The 17,298-nt window shown below is 44.7% G+C and overlaps 1 protein-coding gene across 1 annotated transcript in view; it reads right to left on the reverse strand.

Annotated features, from left to right (window-relative positions):
• The window catches only part of LOC309552294 (long-chain fatty acid transport protein 2-like), a 179,278-nt gene extending 162,250 nt beyond the window's left edge, over nt 1-17,028 (reverse strand). The window contains exon 1 of the mRNA XM_082253189.1: nt 16,487-17,028. Coding sequence (XP_082109315.1) covers nt 16,487-16,994 — 508 coding nt within the window. The 5' untranslated portion in view covers nt 16,995-17,028. The remainder of the gene's footprint in view (nt 1-16,486) is intronic.
• Nucleotides 17,029-17,298: the final 270 nt, after the last annotated feature.

Genomic DNA, 17,298 nt, shown 5'->3' on the forward strand with positions numbered 1-17,298 from the left:
GCCGTCCGTATCTTCGCTACCATTCATTACCGACATTTGGCTTGCTCCTCGACTACGCTTCTGCTTGATCCCTACCTGCAACTATTCATTACTGACCTTTGGCTTGTTCCTCGACTATGCTTCTGCTTGATCCCTACCTGCAATATCTGCTACTGGACCCTGGCTTGCTCACCTCCTGGTGGGGCGATCCCGAGGACCGCGACCTGGTGCTAAAATGCAGCAAAGTCCATCTCCACCATTAGGAGCTCTGGTGAACACTGGTTAGTACTTAGATTCTGCAGCTCTGGTGAGCCTGCGTCATCTGCCAGGGTGACTTCCCTGAGTTCCTGTCCTGCTGGTTCCTGTGTGAGCTTCCACTGCTATAGCAACTGGTCTTCGAGCCTGACCCCTGTTCGTGACATTTTGACTGTGCGCTCGGCGGGAGGATTTCCTAAGTGCCGAGAAAGTTCAGGTGTTAGGTGAATACCTGAATGGGCATTTTTTAGGCCAAACTTATGCTCAGCCCAAACCGTTCACCCATCCCTAGTGGTGCCTGAACACTTTAAACCCTCACAATTACTCTTGCTGGGCACAGGAATGGGCCCTGCTGTTAAAAATTTGAAAAAAACAATGAAATTACATGTACTTGTCATACAGGTGCAGACAAATTGGGCCTTTGATGTTGATGGTGCCTGAACACTGTAACCCCTCACAGTTACTCTTGCTGGGCACAAAAACAGGCTCTGCTGTTAAAAATTAGAACCAAACATTGAAATTATATGGACTTGTCGTCATACAGGTGCAGAAAAATTGGGCCTTGGGTGTTGGTGGTGCATGAACACTGTAACCCCTCACAGATACTCTTGCTGGGCACAAGAATGGCCCCTGCTGTTAAAAAATAGAAACAAACATTGAAATTAAATGCACCTGTGATACAGGTGCAGAAAAAATGGGCCATGGGTGTTGGTGGTGCCTGAACACTGTAACCCCTCACAGATACTCTTGCTGGGTGCAGGAACGGCCCCTGCTGTTAAAAATTTGAAAAAAACATTGAAATTACATGCACCTGTGATACAGGTGCCGAAAAATTGGGCCTTGGGTGTTGGTGGTGCCGTAAACTGAAATCATTGTTGGAAGCTAGCATAATCAAGATTCAGGAATAGGACAGGCAGCATAGGCAGTCTTCAAGGTATCCCTAGCAAATTCAATCAGTTACATCAGCATCAGGGGCTTGATAGCTGCTGTTTATCCAGGACTGATCCATTTTTATAAATGTCAGCCAGTCAATGGAGTCTGTAGACAGACACACTCTTTTATCCGTCACAAAATTGCATATTGAGCAAGTTCTGGCCAGTGGTCCATCTTCAAGACTCAGTAACCCAGTGGATGCTCACTTGGAAAGGTCTCCAAGTCTGCTCTTGCCCCTAGATAATCCTGCATCATATGCTGCAGATGCTGCCGATGGTTGCCTAAACCTAACAGCCCTGGGTGCTGAGGACTAAAGAATTGTTTAAAGGCATTGGTCAGCTGGCCGCCTTCTCCATCGCTCCTCCTTTGACCAAACAAAGCCTCTGAAACACTTTATCCAGGAAATGGTAACCTCCCCATGTTTCCAGAAAGGTGTTACACAAATGTTTTCTTCAAGGTGTCTTCAAGATGTTTCATCTTCTGCTCCCTCTGCGAAGACAGGATAAGCTCTGCAACTTTACCCTTGTAGCGTGGATCAAGAAAGGTTGCCAACCAGTAATGATCCCTCTCCTTGATACCACAAATTCTCGGGTCCTTTCGCAGGCTTTGCAGCATCAGGGAGCCCATGAAGCATAAGTTTGGGGAGGCAGGAGGTTCTGAGTCCTCTGGGTCACTAAGGATGACATTGTCAGGAGCAACCTCTCCCCAGCCACGTACAACTTCTTGGGTTTCTGGGGAATGAAAACCATCCCTTGAAGACTGCTGTACGTTATCCTCTACATCCATGCTGCCACAATCCTCCTCTTCCTACTGTGTGTTTTGTGGTCCCGCAGGAATGCTATCTGCATAAAGGGGCCTTGTGAAGAAAGGAATTCCTCCTCTTCCTCCCTCTGTTCTGCCTCAAATGCCCTGTCCATGATTCCATGAAGTGTGTGCTCCAGCAAGAAGACTAGAGGGACAGTGTCACTGATGCATGCAGTGTGCGGCTCACCATCCTTGTGGCCTCCTCAAATGGTGACAGGGCAGTGCATGCATCCTCTATCAGCAGCCACTGCTGTGGCAAAAAGAAGCCAAGCTCCCCTTAGCCTTTCCTTGTGCCATACTCACACAGGTACTCATTGATGGCCCTCTGCTGCGTGTGCAGCCGCTGCAGCATTGCCAATGTTGAGTTCCACCTGGTGGGCATGTCACAAATAAAGCAGTTGGTTGGCAGGTTGAATTCCTGTTGCATGGCAGCCAGTCGGGCACTGGCCTTGTAGGACCGATGGAAATGGCCACAGACTTTTCTGGCCTACCTCAGAAGATCTTGTTGGCCCGGGTACCTGTTCAAGAAATGCTTCACCACCAAATTCAGGACATGTGCCAAGCAAGGAACATGTGTCAAGTGTTCCTGTCGGAGGGCAGAGAAGGTTGGAGCCATTTTTGCATACAACCTTTCCTGGCTCAAGCTGCCATGGCATCAACCACCTCTGAGCCTGCCCCTGCATAGCTGACAGAATCTGTGGCCTGGTGAGGCTCCTGTCCCCTAGACAAACCATCTGAAGCACTACATGACATCCTTTAGCCTGACTGCTTGCATACCTCTTCAAAGGCTTAGGGAGCACTGCTGGTTCACAGGACAATTCAGCAGAAGAGGACATAGAGAAGGGGATGGAGCAGAAAGATGTGGCAGAATCACCACCATTGTTTTGGAGGTGTGGTGCCTGAACAAGCTCCAGCACTGAACCCTGCTCTGCATCCTTAACAGCTGCCAGCAGAGTTACCCAGTGCGCCGTGAAGGAAATGTAACATCCCTGACCATGCCTGCTGGACCATGAGTCAGCAGTAATGTGAACCTTCTAGCTGACCGTGGAACATTGCCTTCCACATGTTGGTACAAAGCAGGAATGGTCTTATGTGAAAATACATTTCTTTTTGGAACATTCCACTGGGGTACAGCATAATCCGCAAATTCCCAAAAGGGGCAGAGTCTTTCAGATGAATAGGCAGCAGTTGTAGTGCTAGAAATTTGGCCAAGCTAGCATTTAGACGCTGAGCATGTGGATGGCTGGAACAGTATTTTTTTTTATGGTTCAGCAACTGGGGTAGCGAAATTTGCCTGCTGGTCAAATCAACAGGTGGTGTACTGCTAGCAGATTGGGTGGAAGTACCTGTGGCACCCATTACTATACCATCATCCCTCTCAGTGCAAGTTTTTGAGAGGTATAGTAGGGGTAGAGATCCCAGATGAGGAGCAAGGGGAAATCTGCATTTTATTAGGATGTGGGCCTTTCAGATGTTGTTGCCAATGGACTGCATGGCAGGTCCATTGGCAACATCGTCGTCATATGTCTTGTCAAGCATGTGGTGCCCAAGCAAGTGGTGTTCTGGCCGCGCTTGATCTGCTTCAGGCAGAGATTGCAAACAGCAACACTGCGGTCTGCTGCACATATGTTGAAAAAAGCACACACACCAATGAACTTTTGGAAGTCGGCGGGCAGTTAGCAGCGCCTTGCATCTGTGGAGCTCTGTGGTGTGATGCAATAGGGGGTCTGCCCTTAAGCCGGCCCCTGGAAGACATCCTGCCTCATTGGAGTTGTGCCACCCCCTCCTCCTACTCCTCATAACTTTCCTCCTCTATTCTCTCAGGCACCCAAGTACGGTCAGTGACCTCATCATCCCCTCCCTCCTCGTCACTGGAGCAAACCTGGCAGTATGCTGCCGCTGGGGGAACATGACTGCTAGTTTCTTGTTTGTCATTGTCACCCCCTCTGTCTAGGCTCCAGTTATTCCCTTCCTCAACCTGGAAACCAACATCGGAGCATTCAAATTGCTGCGCATCCTTCAGCATCATGTAACTGAAACTATGATCGAATAATTTAGGTGACTCTTCTGTGCATGATGGTGAGGCTATGGAAGGAGTAGCTGTGGACAAGGAGCCTGTAGAATAGGCCGCTTTGGCAGCTGCGGTGGAAAGCAAACTAGTATAAGCCTGGGTGACAGAGGAAGAGGAGGATGAGAAAGGCTTAGTTATCCACTCTATCAACTATTCTGCATGTTGTGGCTCAATAACACAGCCAGCACCGGAAAAAAGGACAAGCGTGACTCGCCTGCAGAGGATGCACCATGTCCGCGACCACCACTTTTCACTGTGGACACAGAGACTGCTTGCCCTCTTTTAGTGGCTGGTGAATGTCGGCCTCTCCTTGTTGGCCTTTCGGACATGATGTGCATTTTTGGAGGGGTTTTTACAACTTTTTTTTACAAAATGTGGGATGGAAATATGATGCTTGGGTGCAATACTTTTGTACTTGGTGCACTATAAACCGTTTTATTATTGTTTTTTATTTTTTGGGGGGATTTTTATAATGTTTTATTATAGAGTGTGGGAAGGGAATATGGTGCTTGGGTGCAATACTTTTGTACTTGGTGCACTATAAACCGTTTTATTATATTTTTGTTTTTTTATAAAGAAAAACTTAATAAAGCCAAAAAAAGAAAACCCCTGCTGATGCAGAAGGAATCGCACCTATGACGCAAAAGGGGGGACAGCAATTATACCCTAAATAAAATTACTGCTGCTGCGGCACAAAAAAAAACCACTGCTGACGCATAAGTAATAGCACCTGAGACACAAATGGGGGGACAGCAATTATGCCCTAAATAACCACTTGCCGACTGCTCACATGGAGGGTACTGCGGCAAAGTGGCTCTCCTGCGTCCAGCGACGTAGACCTACGTCGGGCGCCATCACCCGTGCGCAGAGGCGGCTCTAGGCTTTGTGAGGCCTAAGGCAAAACTTGGACATGAGGCCCCACTCATGCCCATAATGGGAAAAATAATTCAAGCGATAAAAATTAACTGTATAAATTGCATATATTAAGAGCCTTAACCTTTGTACTATGAATTCACAGTTTCTAGAATTTTCTCTAACCAATTCTTCTTTAATCAAAGATCATTAAACATTGCGTATGTATGTGTATATATATATATATATATATATATATATATATATATATATATATATGTCTGCTCTTACATCACAGTCCCCAGCATTTCCCTTTAGATCATGATTCCCTGAGTCCCTCGTTACATCAGAGTTCAGTGTCCCCCCTTACATAAGAGTTCTCCTTTAAATCAGATTCCCCCCAGCATCTCCTCCTTATGTCAGAGTCCACAGAATTCCTCTTTACATTAGAGTCCCCCTCTTAAATCAAATTTCATAGAGCACCCTTTACATCAGAGTCTCCAGAGTTTCCCCCTTACACTGTAAGAGGGAACTCTGAAGCCTCTGATGTAAGAGGAGTTATGGGAACCCTGATTTATGGGGGAATGCTGGAGACTCTGATGTAAGGACAGTTCTGGGAACCCTGATTTGAGGGGGAAAGCTGGGCACCCTGGTGTAAAAGGGAACTCTGTGGTCACCATTGCATCAGAGTTTCCAGAGACCCCCTTACACTTCCCTTCCTCAGTCCGCCACAGTCTAGGGCACAAGTCCCACTGCAGAAGGCTGCGATACCTGAGTCCCCACAGAGGGCACTGTAAATTCCAGTATAGTGCACTGTCATTCCTCCCTGAGGAATGGAAGCCTGCTATGCTTGGACTTGTACTGCTCTCTGTAGGGGACTGAGGAACCACTGCCTGCTATGCTAAGACATGTAGTGCCCTCTGTGGGGACTAAGGCATGGCAGCCTGCTATTCTGGAACTTGTAGTGCCCTCTGTGAGGGACTGAGGATTCATCAGTCCTCCACATTCTAGGGCACTATAAGTCCCAGCATAGTGGGTTGTCATTCCTCAGTCCCTCATAGCTGGGGGGAAAAACAACAGAGTTAAACATCTAAAAGGACAACTCCAACCAAAACTACCAATAATGTACAGAGTACATATGCTATATAATGTCAAAGCCCCGCTACCCCTCACCTTCCACCTCGGGTGCTGTCATTGTGTAGAGCAAAGGGCTCCAGCTCCACCATGTTTGGCTTTGATGTCAGATATGCAGGACTGGCTCAGCTCCACTCTCTTCCCTGGCAACTGACTCTGGCATCACAGGGGGCCATCTCCTTCTCCCCCCCGCCAACCAGGGACCCTCTCCTTCTTCCCTCAACCACCCAGGGGCCCCTCTCCTTTTCCTTCAGCCACCCAGGGGCCCTCTCCTTCTCCAGCCACTCAGGGGCCCTCTCCTCCTTCTCCTCCAGCCACCCAGGGGCCCTCTCCTTCTCCCCCAGCCACCCAGGGGCCCTCTCCTTCTCCTCCAGCCACGCAGGGGCCATCTCCTTCTCCTCCAGCCACCCAGTGGCCCTCTCCTTCTCCCCCAGCCACCCAGGGGCCCTCTCCTCCTCCCTCAGCCACCAGCCACCCAGGGGCCCTCTCCTTCTCCCTCAGCCACCCAGGGGCCCTTTACCATTAACCCTCAGCTACCCAGGGGCCCTCTCCTTCTCCCTCAGCCACCCAGGGGCCCTCTCCTCCCTTATTCACCCAGGTGCCCTCTCCTTCTCCTTCAGCCACCCAGGGGCCCTCTCCTTCTCCTTCAGCCACCCAGGGGCCCTCTCCTCTTCCCCTAGCCACTCAGGGGCCCTCTCCTTCTCCCCCAGCCACCCAGGGGTCCTCTCCTTCACCCCCAGCCACCCAGGGGCCCTCTCCTCCTCCCCCAGCCACCCAGGGGCCCTCTCCTCCTCCCCCAGCCACCCAGGGGCCCTCTCCTCCTCCCTCAGCCACCCAGGGGCCCTCTCCTCCCTTAGTCACCCAGGGGCCCTCTCCTCTTCCCCTAGCCACCCAGGAACCCTCTCCTTTACCCCTAGTCACCCAGGGACCCTATCCTTTTCCCCTAGCCACCCAGGGACCCTCTCCTTTTCCCCTAGCCACCCAGGGACCCTCTCCTTCTCTTCCAGTCACCCTCTCCTCCCCCCAGGGCCTTCTTCTTCTCCTCCTCCTTGACCAACCATTCTAAGACTCTTCCAAATTCCCTGGGGCTACTCACCCCCTTTGCATAGTAGACACCACAAATCTATGACCAGCCTCAGCTAGCCCTTTCGGTTCCAGGAGAAGAAGGAGAAGCATCAAAAACGTGAGTTACACCTAACACTACACTGACACTACCTCACATAGGCACATTTAACCCCTTGATCACCCCCCAAGCCCCCACAGTGAACACTATATGCAGTGGTATACAGATATTTTACTGATCACTGTATTAGTGTCACTTGTGACCCTAATTTGCGCTTGCGCAAGGCCCAAATAGGGTTAGGGCACCCGCCATCTATCCCCTAATAAAGTTTTAACCCCTTGATCACCCCCCGTTAACCCCTTCACTCCCTATCACACTGTGCACTAATATATACAGTATATCAGATAACTACTGATCACTGTATTAGTGTCACTTGTGACCCCAGTTTGCACTTGCGCTAGGTCCAGATAGGTTTAGGCCACCCGCCATCTATCCCCTAATAAACTTTTAACCCCTTGATCTACCCCAGTTAACCCCTTCACTCCCTTTCACACAGTGCACTAATATATACAGTATATCAGATAACTACTGATCACTGTATTCGTGTCACTTGTGACCCCAGTTTGCGCTTGCGTTAGGCTCAAATAGGTTTAGGACACCCACCATCTATCCTCTATAAAGGTTTAATCCCTTGATCTCCCCCAGTTAACCCCTTCACTGCCCTGTCACAGTGTTCACCATATACAGTGATTACCGATCACTGTATTAGTGTCACGGGTGACGCTACTTAGGCTAGTTAGCGTCAGGGTCCCACCACACCACCGTTATTTAGCATCAGTTAGAGTCAAGTACACTTACACACCTACACACACATACATACATACATACACACACACCTCCATTACTAGTATAGTGTTTGAACAGATCAATATCTGATCAGAACTATACTAGCGTCCCCATAGTTTAGTGTTCCAAAAACGCGGTGTTTGCACAATCAGCACTGATTCCTGCCACCTGCGTTTAGCCCCTCTGCCAGCCCACCCTACCCAGGCAAGTGCAGTAATCAATATATTGCTGTCACTTCCAAAAAACCACAAATCACACAAAACCGCTGCTTTAGCAGAGTCAGGCCTGATCTCTGCTAGCACTAGCAGTTTTTTTTTGTAGCGACCAAATAGTCCTTGACAACCAGGTGCTTTTTTTACCTGTTAGTTACACTACTGTATTGGTAAATTTAGTTGATAAAATGTCCAAACGGTGGTACAGTAGTGCAGAGGCCTACAGTATACTGACCATGTCAGATGAGAGCGATGGGGAAGCCTCACTGGCAGAATCAAGGTCAGTATATGAACCTGTAGACAGCAGCGGCTCCCTGACAGACAGCTCTGAAGACGGATGGGTCCCTGCTAAGGTCAGGCATACCCGACCCCATTCTGGAGTTGCTGAGATGCAAGAACCGGATGTATGCAGCAGAGTGCCAGTACTAGTGCCGCTCACACTTGTCGTGATCTGGCAAGCACGAGCGGCCTAGTACACCCTGGACCTAGTATAACCAGCACTATAGTAAGACTTGGTGACGTGGTGAGTCCCATAAGTGCAGTTGAAGCTGGTGCGGTGGCTAGCACGAGTAGTGGCCCGCAGCCACCACGTATTCTAAGACAGGCTCATAGAGCCCATGGTGTCCTCCCTGAAGCACTGGCATATCCTAATTGTCAGCCCACAGATTCTACAGCGCCAGTACTTCCCCCATTCACTGCCCAACCTGGAATTCAAGTGGAAAGCGCTGGTTTTAATCCCCTTAGTTTTTTTGAGCGGTTTTTCACTGAAGATCTTTACAGATCTATTGTGGATCAATCAAATTTATATGCAAGTCAATTCATCGCCGCCAACCCAAATTCACCCCTTGCCAGACCATTCACCTGGAATTCTATAACGGTTCCTGATTTTAAAATCTTTCTGGGCCTATCCTTCAACATGGGCATTACAAAAAAGAATGAATTGCGGTTATATTGGTCCACTGACCCAATTCATCAAATGCGCGTGTTCTCTGCTGCTATGTCCAGGGCTCGATACGAACAAATATTTAGTCCTCGGGGAGACCCTGAATATGATCGGCTCCACAAAATTTGGCCCCTCGTAGACCACTTCAATCAGTGGTTTGCAGCCTTGTTTACCCCCGAACAAGATGTCTGCGTTGACGAGTCACCGATAAAGTTTACTGGCCACCTTGCTATGAAACAGTATCTCCCCAGCAAGCGTGCCAGATATGGGGTCAAGCTGTATAAGCTCTGTGACAGGGCCACAGGCTATACAGTTAGTTTCCGTGTCTAAGAGGGAAAAGATAGCTCTGTGGAGTCCCCCCGACTGCCCAGACTACATAGGGAGCAGCGGTAAGGTAGTTTGGGACTTGGTGTCACCCTTATTCGGAAAGGGGTACCACTTGTACGTGGACAATTTTTATTCAAGCGTGCCACTTTTTTGACACCTCTTTCAATTACAAATTGGCGCTTGTTGCACCATGCGATCTAATCGCTGGGGCTTCCCCCAACGGCTAGTAAATGCCCCACTGAGTCCGGGGAAGAGAGCCTGCTTGAGGTGTGATGAATTGCTTGCAGTGAAGTGGGACAAACGGAACATTTTCGTTCTGTCCTCCATTCACCCAGACACGGCAGTTGAAAATACTACGGTCACCGGTGGTGTTGTTGAGAAGCCCCTCTGTGTCCATGACTATAACCGTAAAATGGGAGGGGTGGACTTCAACAACCAGATGATGGCACCGTACTTAATTGCCCGTAAGGCCAGACGCTGGTACAAAAAAGTGTCTGAATACCTATTTCAATTGGCTATTTACAACGCTTTTGTCTTATACAAAGCATCTGCCAGAACATTATCCTTCTTTTAATACCAAGAAGAGATAATCAGAGCCCTTCTGTATCCAGCTGGTGCTCCTGTCCAACTTCCCAACCAGATGCAGTGAGCCGGCTGCATGAGAGGCATTTTCCCAAATTCCTCCCGAGTACCCCTACCCAAAGATACCCCCAAAAAAGATGCCGTGTCTGCAGCAAGCGCGGATTTAGGCGCGACACCCATAATTATTGTCCCGACTGTCCTAAACCGACCTGGTCTTTGCCACGGTGACTGTTTCTGTCGCTACCACACACTAGTGGATTATTAGCGTAGGGTACAGCACGGCACAGTTTAGGGCACATTTACACAGGGTCTCAAAAGATGTTCGATGGCTATCGTCATACCCTAATCTGGAACCTTAACGTTGAAGAAAAAAAAAGTGTAAAAAAAAATACATAAAAACATAAAATAAAAATTGCACAAAAATATAAAATAAAAAAGCCAAAAATAGTTGTCGTCAAAGTTATTTTTATGTTCTACTCTTCCTACTGTACTTTTACTGTACTTTGTTTTTCATTCTTTTGTTAACCTGTTTCTCTTGCAGGTACCCGTCGGCTGCCACACTGATTTTATATATTCTGACACAAACAGCGTTTGTGCTCAGCATATATGGATACCTCTGATGGCAGCGCTGTGGTAGGTTGATTTCACCACTGCAGTTAAAATACCTTTAGGTATACGTTGAGAGAGTGCAGTCGTGGTTCAGTTATCTAACCATAGAGCTGATTGGAGATGAGAATGGCTCCAATCATCTCTATGGCCTAAGATACCGGAAGCTACGAGCATTTCATGACTTCTGTTTCGCCAGAAATAAACATTACCATTGGGAAATTGGGAAAGCATTTTATCACAAAAATTTTCGGTGTGGTCAGATGCGTTAAGGTCAGAGGAGAGATCTAGAGTCTAAAAGACCCCAATTTTTTTTAAAAAAGAGTACCTGTCACTACAGATTGCTATCATAGGGTATATTTAAATTCACTATGATAACATTAAAAATTATTAAAAATTACTAAAAAAAAAATGAAAGCAAAGGTGTCAAAATAACATAAAAAGCAAAATAAAAAAAATAAAAAATCAAGCCCCCCTGTCCCCCCGTGCTTGCGCGCAAATGCGCACGCAAGTGTTGGTCTAGTGTCATATGTAAACCGCAATTGCACCATGCATGTGAGGTATCGCCGCAAACGCCAGGTCGAGTGCAGTAATTCTTGCAGTAGACCTCCTCTGTAAGTCCAAAGTGGTAACCTGTAAAGACTTTTAAAGGCTTTTAAAACCCTACATAGTTTGTTGCCTCTGCACGGGCGTGCGCGATTTTTAAAGCATGTCATGTTTGGTGTCTATGTACTCGGAATAAGATCATCTTTTACATTTTGCCAAACAATTAGGAATTATATAGTGTATTTCTGCATTAAATAGAAAAAAAAAAAATTTTTCTGCAAAAATTGCATTTGGAAAATCTGTGCGCAAATACCGTGTGACAAAAAAAATTGCAACATCCAACATTTTGTATTGTAGGGCCTCTGCTTTTAAAAAAATATATAATGTTTGGGGGTTCAAAGTAATTTTTTTGTAAAAAAAAAATATTTTTTCATGTAAACAAAAAGTCACAGAAAAGGCTTGGTCTTCAAGTGGTTAGAAGAGTGGGTGATGTGTGGCTACGATTGAGCATAAAATGCCAGGACAGTTCAAACACCCCCCAAATGACCCCTTTTTGAAAAGTAGACACCCAAAGCTATGTGCTGAGAGGCATATTGAGTCCATGGAGTATTTTATATTTTGCCCTAAGTTTCAGGAATATGACAATTTGTTTTTGTTTTTTTTACACAAAGTTGTCACTAAATGATATATTGCTCACACATGCCATGGGTATATGTGAAATGACACCCCAAAATACATTCTGATGCTTCTCCTGAGTACAAGGATACCATATGTGTGAGACTAGCTGTGTACGGGACCCCGAAAACCAATCCCCACCTTACCTCTGCATTACCTGTCACAGTTTCAGAGGCCCTAAGATTTAAAGATAGCACAACCCCCCCCAAATGACCCCATTTTGCAAAGTAGACACTCTAAGCTATTTGCTGAGAGGCATGGTGAGTCCATGGAATATTTTATATTTTGCCACAAGTTTCGGGAAAATTATTATTTTTTTTTTTTTTTTTGTTTTTCTTACACAAAGTTGTCACTAAATGATATATTGCTCACACATGCCATGGGTATATGTGAAATGGCACCCCAAAATACATTCTGCTGCTTCTTCTGAGTACAGGGATACCCCATGTGTGAGACTTTTTGGCAGTCTAGCCGCGTACAGGACCCCAAAAACCAATCGCCACCTTCAGGCTTTCTAAAGGTGTAAATTGTTGATTTCACTCCTTACTACCTATCACAGTTTTGAAGGCCATGAAATGCCAAGATAGCACAACCCCCCCCCCCCCCCAAATGACCCCATTTTGCAAAGTAGACACTCCAAGCTATGTGCTGAGAGGCATGGCGAGTATTTTGCAGCTCTCATTTATTTTGGAAAATTAAGAAAATAAGGAAAATGATTTTTTTTCCTCTTTTTTTCAATTTCCAAAACTTTGTGACAGAAAGTGAGATCTGCAAAACACTCAACATGCCTCTCAGCAAATAGCTCCTAGTGTCTACTTTGTAAAATGGGGTAATTTGGGGAAGTTTTGTGCTATCTTGGCATTTCATGGCCTTCAAAACTGTGATAGGTAGTAAGAAGTGAAATCAACAATTTACGCACTTGGAAAGTCTGAAGGTGGCGATTGGTTTTCGGGGTCCTGTACGTGGCTAGACTGCAAAAACGTCTCACACATGGGGTATCTCCATACTCAGGAGAAGCAGCAGAATGTATTTTGGGGTGTCATTTCACATATACCCATGGCATGTGTGAGCAATATATAATTTAGCAAAACTTTGTGTAAAAAAACAAAAAATAAATAAATAAATAATTTTCCCGGAACTTGTGGCAAAATATAAAATATTCCATGGACTCACCATGCCTCTCAGCAAATAGCTTGGAGTGTCTACTTTGAAAAATGGGGTCATTTGGGGGGGTTTTGTGCTATCTTGAAATTTTATGGTCTCCGAAACTGTGACAGGTAGTGCGGAGGTAAAATGCACAATGTACATCATTAGAAAACCTGAAAGTGATGGTTGGTATTCGGGGTCCCGTACATAGCTAGACTCCCAAAAAGTGTCACACATGTGGTATCCCTGTACTCAGGAGAAGCAGCAGAATGTATTTTCAGGTGTCATTCCACATATACCCATGTCATGTGTGAGCTATTTATGTTTTAGTGACAACTTTGTGTTAAAAAAAAATGTAATTTTCCCAAAACTTGTGGCAAAATATTAAATATTCCATGGACTCACCATGCCTCTCAGCAAATAGCTTGGGGTCTACTTTCCAAAATGGGGTCATTGGGGGGGGGGGGGGTTTGTGCTATCTTGACATTTCAGGGCCTCCGAAACCGTGATAGGCAGTGAGAAAGTGCAATGAGAAATTTACGCCCTTTGAAATTCTGATGGTGGTGATTGGTTTTCGGGGTCCCGTACACAGCTAGGCTCCCAAAAAGTCTCACACATGTGGTATCCCTGTACTCAGGAGAAGCAGCAGAATATATTTTGGGGTGTAAATGCACATATGCCCATAGCATGCGTGAGCAATATATCATTTCAATGACAACTTTTTGTAAAAAAAAAAAAAAAAAATTTTTTTTGTCATTTTGCAAACACCTGTGACAAAAAAATTAAACATTAAATGAGCTCAACATGCCTCTCATTACATTCCTTAGGATGTCTACTTTCCAAAAAGTGGTAATTTGGGGGGTTTTTGTACTGCCCTGCCATTTTAGCACTTCAAGAATTGAGATAGGCAGTCAGAAATTAAAGCTGCGTAAATTCACACCATAGTTTGTAGACGTATAACTTTTGCGCAAACCAATAAAAATACGCTCATTGAGAATTTTTTTTGTCAAAGACATGTAGCTAAATACATTTTGGCCTAAATATATGACAAAAATTAAATATATTAGATATTTTTTAACTGTCAAAGTAGAAAATGTAAATTTTTGGCAAAATCTTCGCTCTTTTTTTTTTATATCGCAAATACCACCAAAAGAAAGCTCTGTTTGTGGGGAAAAAAGGACATAAATTTAGTTTGGGTACAGCATTGCATGACCGCACAATTGTCAGTTAAAGTCACGCAAAAGTGGTCTGGTCATTAAGCAGGAAAATCCTCCAGTCTTAAAGTGGATAAAATTACTGCTGCACCACAAAAAAAAAAAAAATCACTGCTGACGCACAAATAATACCACTTGCGAAACAAAAGAGGGAACAGCAATTATGCCCTAAATAAAATGACTGCTGCTGTGCCACACAAAAAAAACATTGCTGACACACAAGTAATAGCACCTGTGACACAAAAAGTGGGACAGCAATTACGCCCTAAAAAAAATTATTAATGCTGCACCACAAAGAAAAATCACTGCTGACGCACAAGTAATAGCACTTGTGACACAAAAGGGGGGATAGCAATTATGCCCTAAATAAAATTACTGCTGCTGCTCCACAAAAAAAAACCCACTGCTGATGCAGAACTAATAGCGCCTGCGACACAGAAGGTGGGAGTACTAATATTGCAACAACAGAACCTGATGCTGCAAAAAAAAAAAAATTTAACAAATATATCAATGAAAAAAAAATGGAATCAGTGGGGTGACACAGATGTGTTGTATACACCAACATTTCAGGAGTCCCACTACACAAGAAGCACAGCACTACACTGACTGCACTACACTGTTTTACAAAAATCAGCCCTACACTACACTGCACTGCAGTACAATGTGTTTACAAAAATCAGCACAGTACTACTCTGCCTGCCCTACACACAAGAATCAGCACAGTACTACACTAAACGGACTGCAGTGTACTGTGTTATACAATAATCAGCCCTACATTACACTGCACTGACTGAATTGAATATGAAAGCACAATCCACAAACTACCTGCCTAATCTCCACTAACACACTACACATGACTTCCCTGTGAGCAGCCTTATATAGTGTGGGGTGTGGACTTAGCCCCTGAGCCATGATTGGCTAAAGGCACCCTGCTTTTGGCCAATCATGGCTCTGACAGGACATTGTGCTGTGTTTGGCCTAGGCATACAGGTCAGGTGTATGCTTTGGCCAATCACAAGTATTTAATGCACTGCAACTGCGCAGTGCATTATGGGGCGCTCATTGGCAGGTGAACTAGCACCAAATGCCACATTTGTCCGTGTGTTCGGCGAACACACGAACACCCAATGTTCAAATCGAACTTACGTTTGACTCGAACGTTCAGCCCATCCCTAATGGAAAGCACAATGGTGTATCGTTTTTTGAAGTTGTGATGGGACTGTTGCTAAACCGTTTTAGCAGAAAGGCTGCTGTGACTACAGTCCTTAAGAACTATGCCGACAGTGGATTAAGTCCTGTGGGGTATATGGCTTATGGTGACCTTCTGTAATTTAAGAGGTGCAGTATTTCAAATGAGAGCACACCCAAAAGCCATGATTTGAAGTGTTTCATTGTGTCACACACATGCAGTTTTGGGAAGATTACACTGGAAATAAAATTAAGACACATAGGACTGATTGATGAATATACATGGTATAAGTGAACCACAATGATGCCTATGCACTGGTTGTTCACATTTGGTTTGGTTGGATTTATATTGGTTTGTTCACATTTATATCTCTATATATTATGTAGTGGGTTGTACTAATACATTCAGCTGGCTTGTAGGGATTGTGTATTTCCAATACCATACAATTTAGTGCAGCTTGATTAATGAGAACATAGTAAAATATAGTTTCCTTTGGTGCTAAGCACAAAAACAGTTATATACTGTATAATTTCACACAAAGCCTTTTTAAGGAGACAGGGAACCCCTTTGATGCCCCCAGGCTGAAACTTGTTGCCCACTACTTATTTATGGGGTCTCTTTGACACAATCATTCACTTTTATGTTGAAGAGCCAAGGCAGACAAGAAACCTTAATTTTGTTTCTTTAGCTTGAAAAGTAGGAACCCTCCCAGCTTGAAAGATAAATAAAAAAATAAAGTTTGCAAGTATATTGCCAGTAGTTAACTGCAAGATCATGCAGTTACATGTTTATAGTCATATAATCAGCTATAATGATATACAAAAATCCAATTTACTTCACAATGCAGTCATTTTCTAAAATTAACAACACATTTATTGTATTTTCATGTAAGTGCAATGATCATCTTGAGGAGCGTGAAATATGATTTGATAATTTCCGGTAGATATATCAGTTTACAAAAATGTTATGAAGACAATTTATTTAGCCTTCAAAAATGCAAAGCATAGTACATAGAACCTCTGCGCATAATATTAACTACTTGAAGTAGTATGTATAGTGTAATTTTGTACATTATTTTAGTTAAATGTAGAATGAAGATAAATTCTCACCTGGAGAAGCAATAAGAACTTTTGGCCCACTAATCTTGAAGCAATGCAGAAAGGACTCAGCCCGTAAATTGTAATTCAGACATGCCATGGGGCAACCCAATTTGGCCAGTGCCAACCAAGTCCAGACATATGCAGGCTCATTAAAAGCAAAAATAGCAACGCAGTCTCCCTTTTTCAGCTTTGCATGCTCTCTTAAAGCCCATGCGGCCTGATTGCTTTTAAGATCCATATCTTTGTAGGTATGAGCTTGGTCTTGATATAAAATGAATGCCTGGTTGGGTCTTACAGACACTTGATGCAAAAATGCATCCAGCATTCCAGGAGAAGGACAATGTTTAACCGATTTTTCTATCTTATAAGTACAGTGGAGTATTTTTATGAAGAACTTAAAGTCCTGCCACAAGTTTCTTAGAAATGCTTTCTTTATTGTTATCCATAATGAGGTTATCCCAAGCAAAGTTGCTATCACTTGCATCATATGCATCCTGTGAAGAGAGAAAAAGACCATGAATACTACATATGAAACAATAGAAATCAATCGCATTGATGCTTTCTTATAAACTGATGATTTTCTTACACTTATGCTGCTTTGATTTCTAAAACACTCACAGATTATGAGTGTTATGACTACATCTCTAATTTATTCTAGTACATTTAATATTGTTTTCAAGTTGCAAAATAAGCTCCAAAATAAAAATAATTTACCCAGACCCATCAGAGGGTCTGGAGCACAAAGAACCCATCGTTTTTACATGTTACCACTGAGGCAAAGCAGGATAAAGTTGTAAAGGCATCTGCGGGGACATTTACAA

Source organism: Pelophylax lessonae, assembly GCF_965119305.1.
Source record: "Pelophylax lessonae genome assembly, chromosome: 4".
Taxonomy (NCBI): domain Eukaryota; kingdom Metazoa; phylum Chordata; class Amphibia; order Anura; family Ranidae; genus Pelophylax; species Pelophylax lessonae.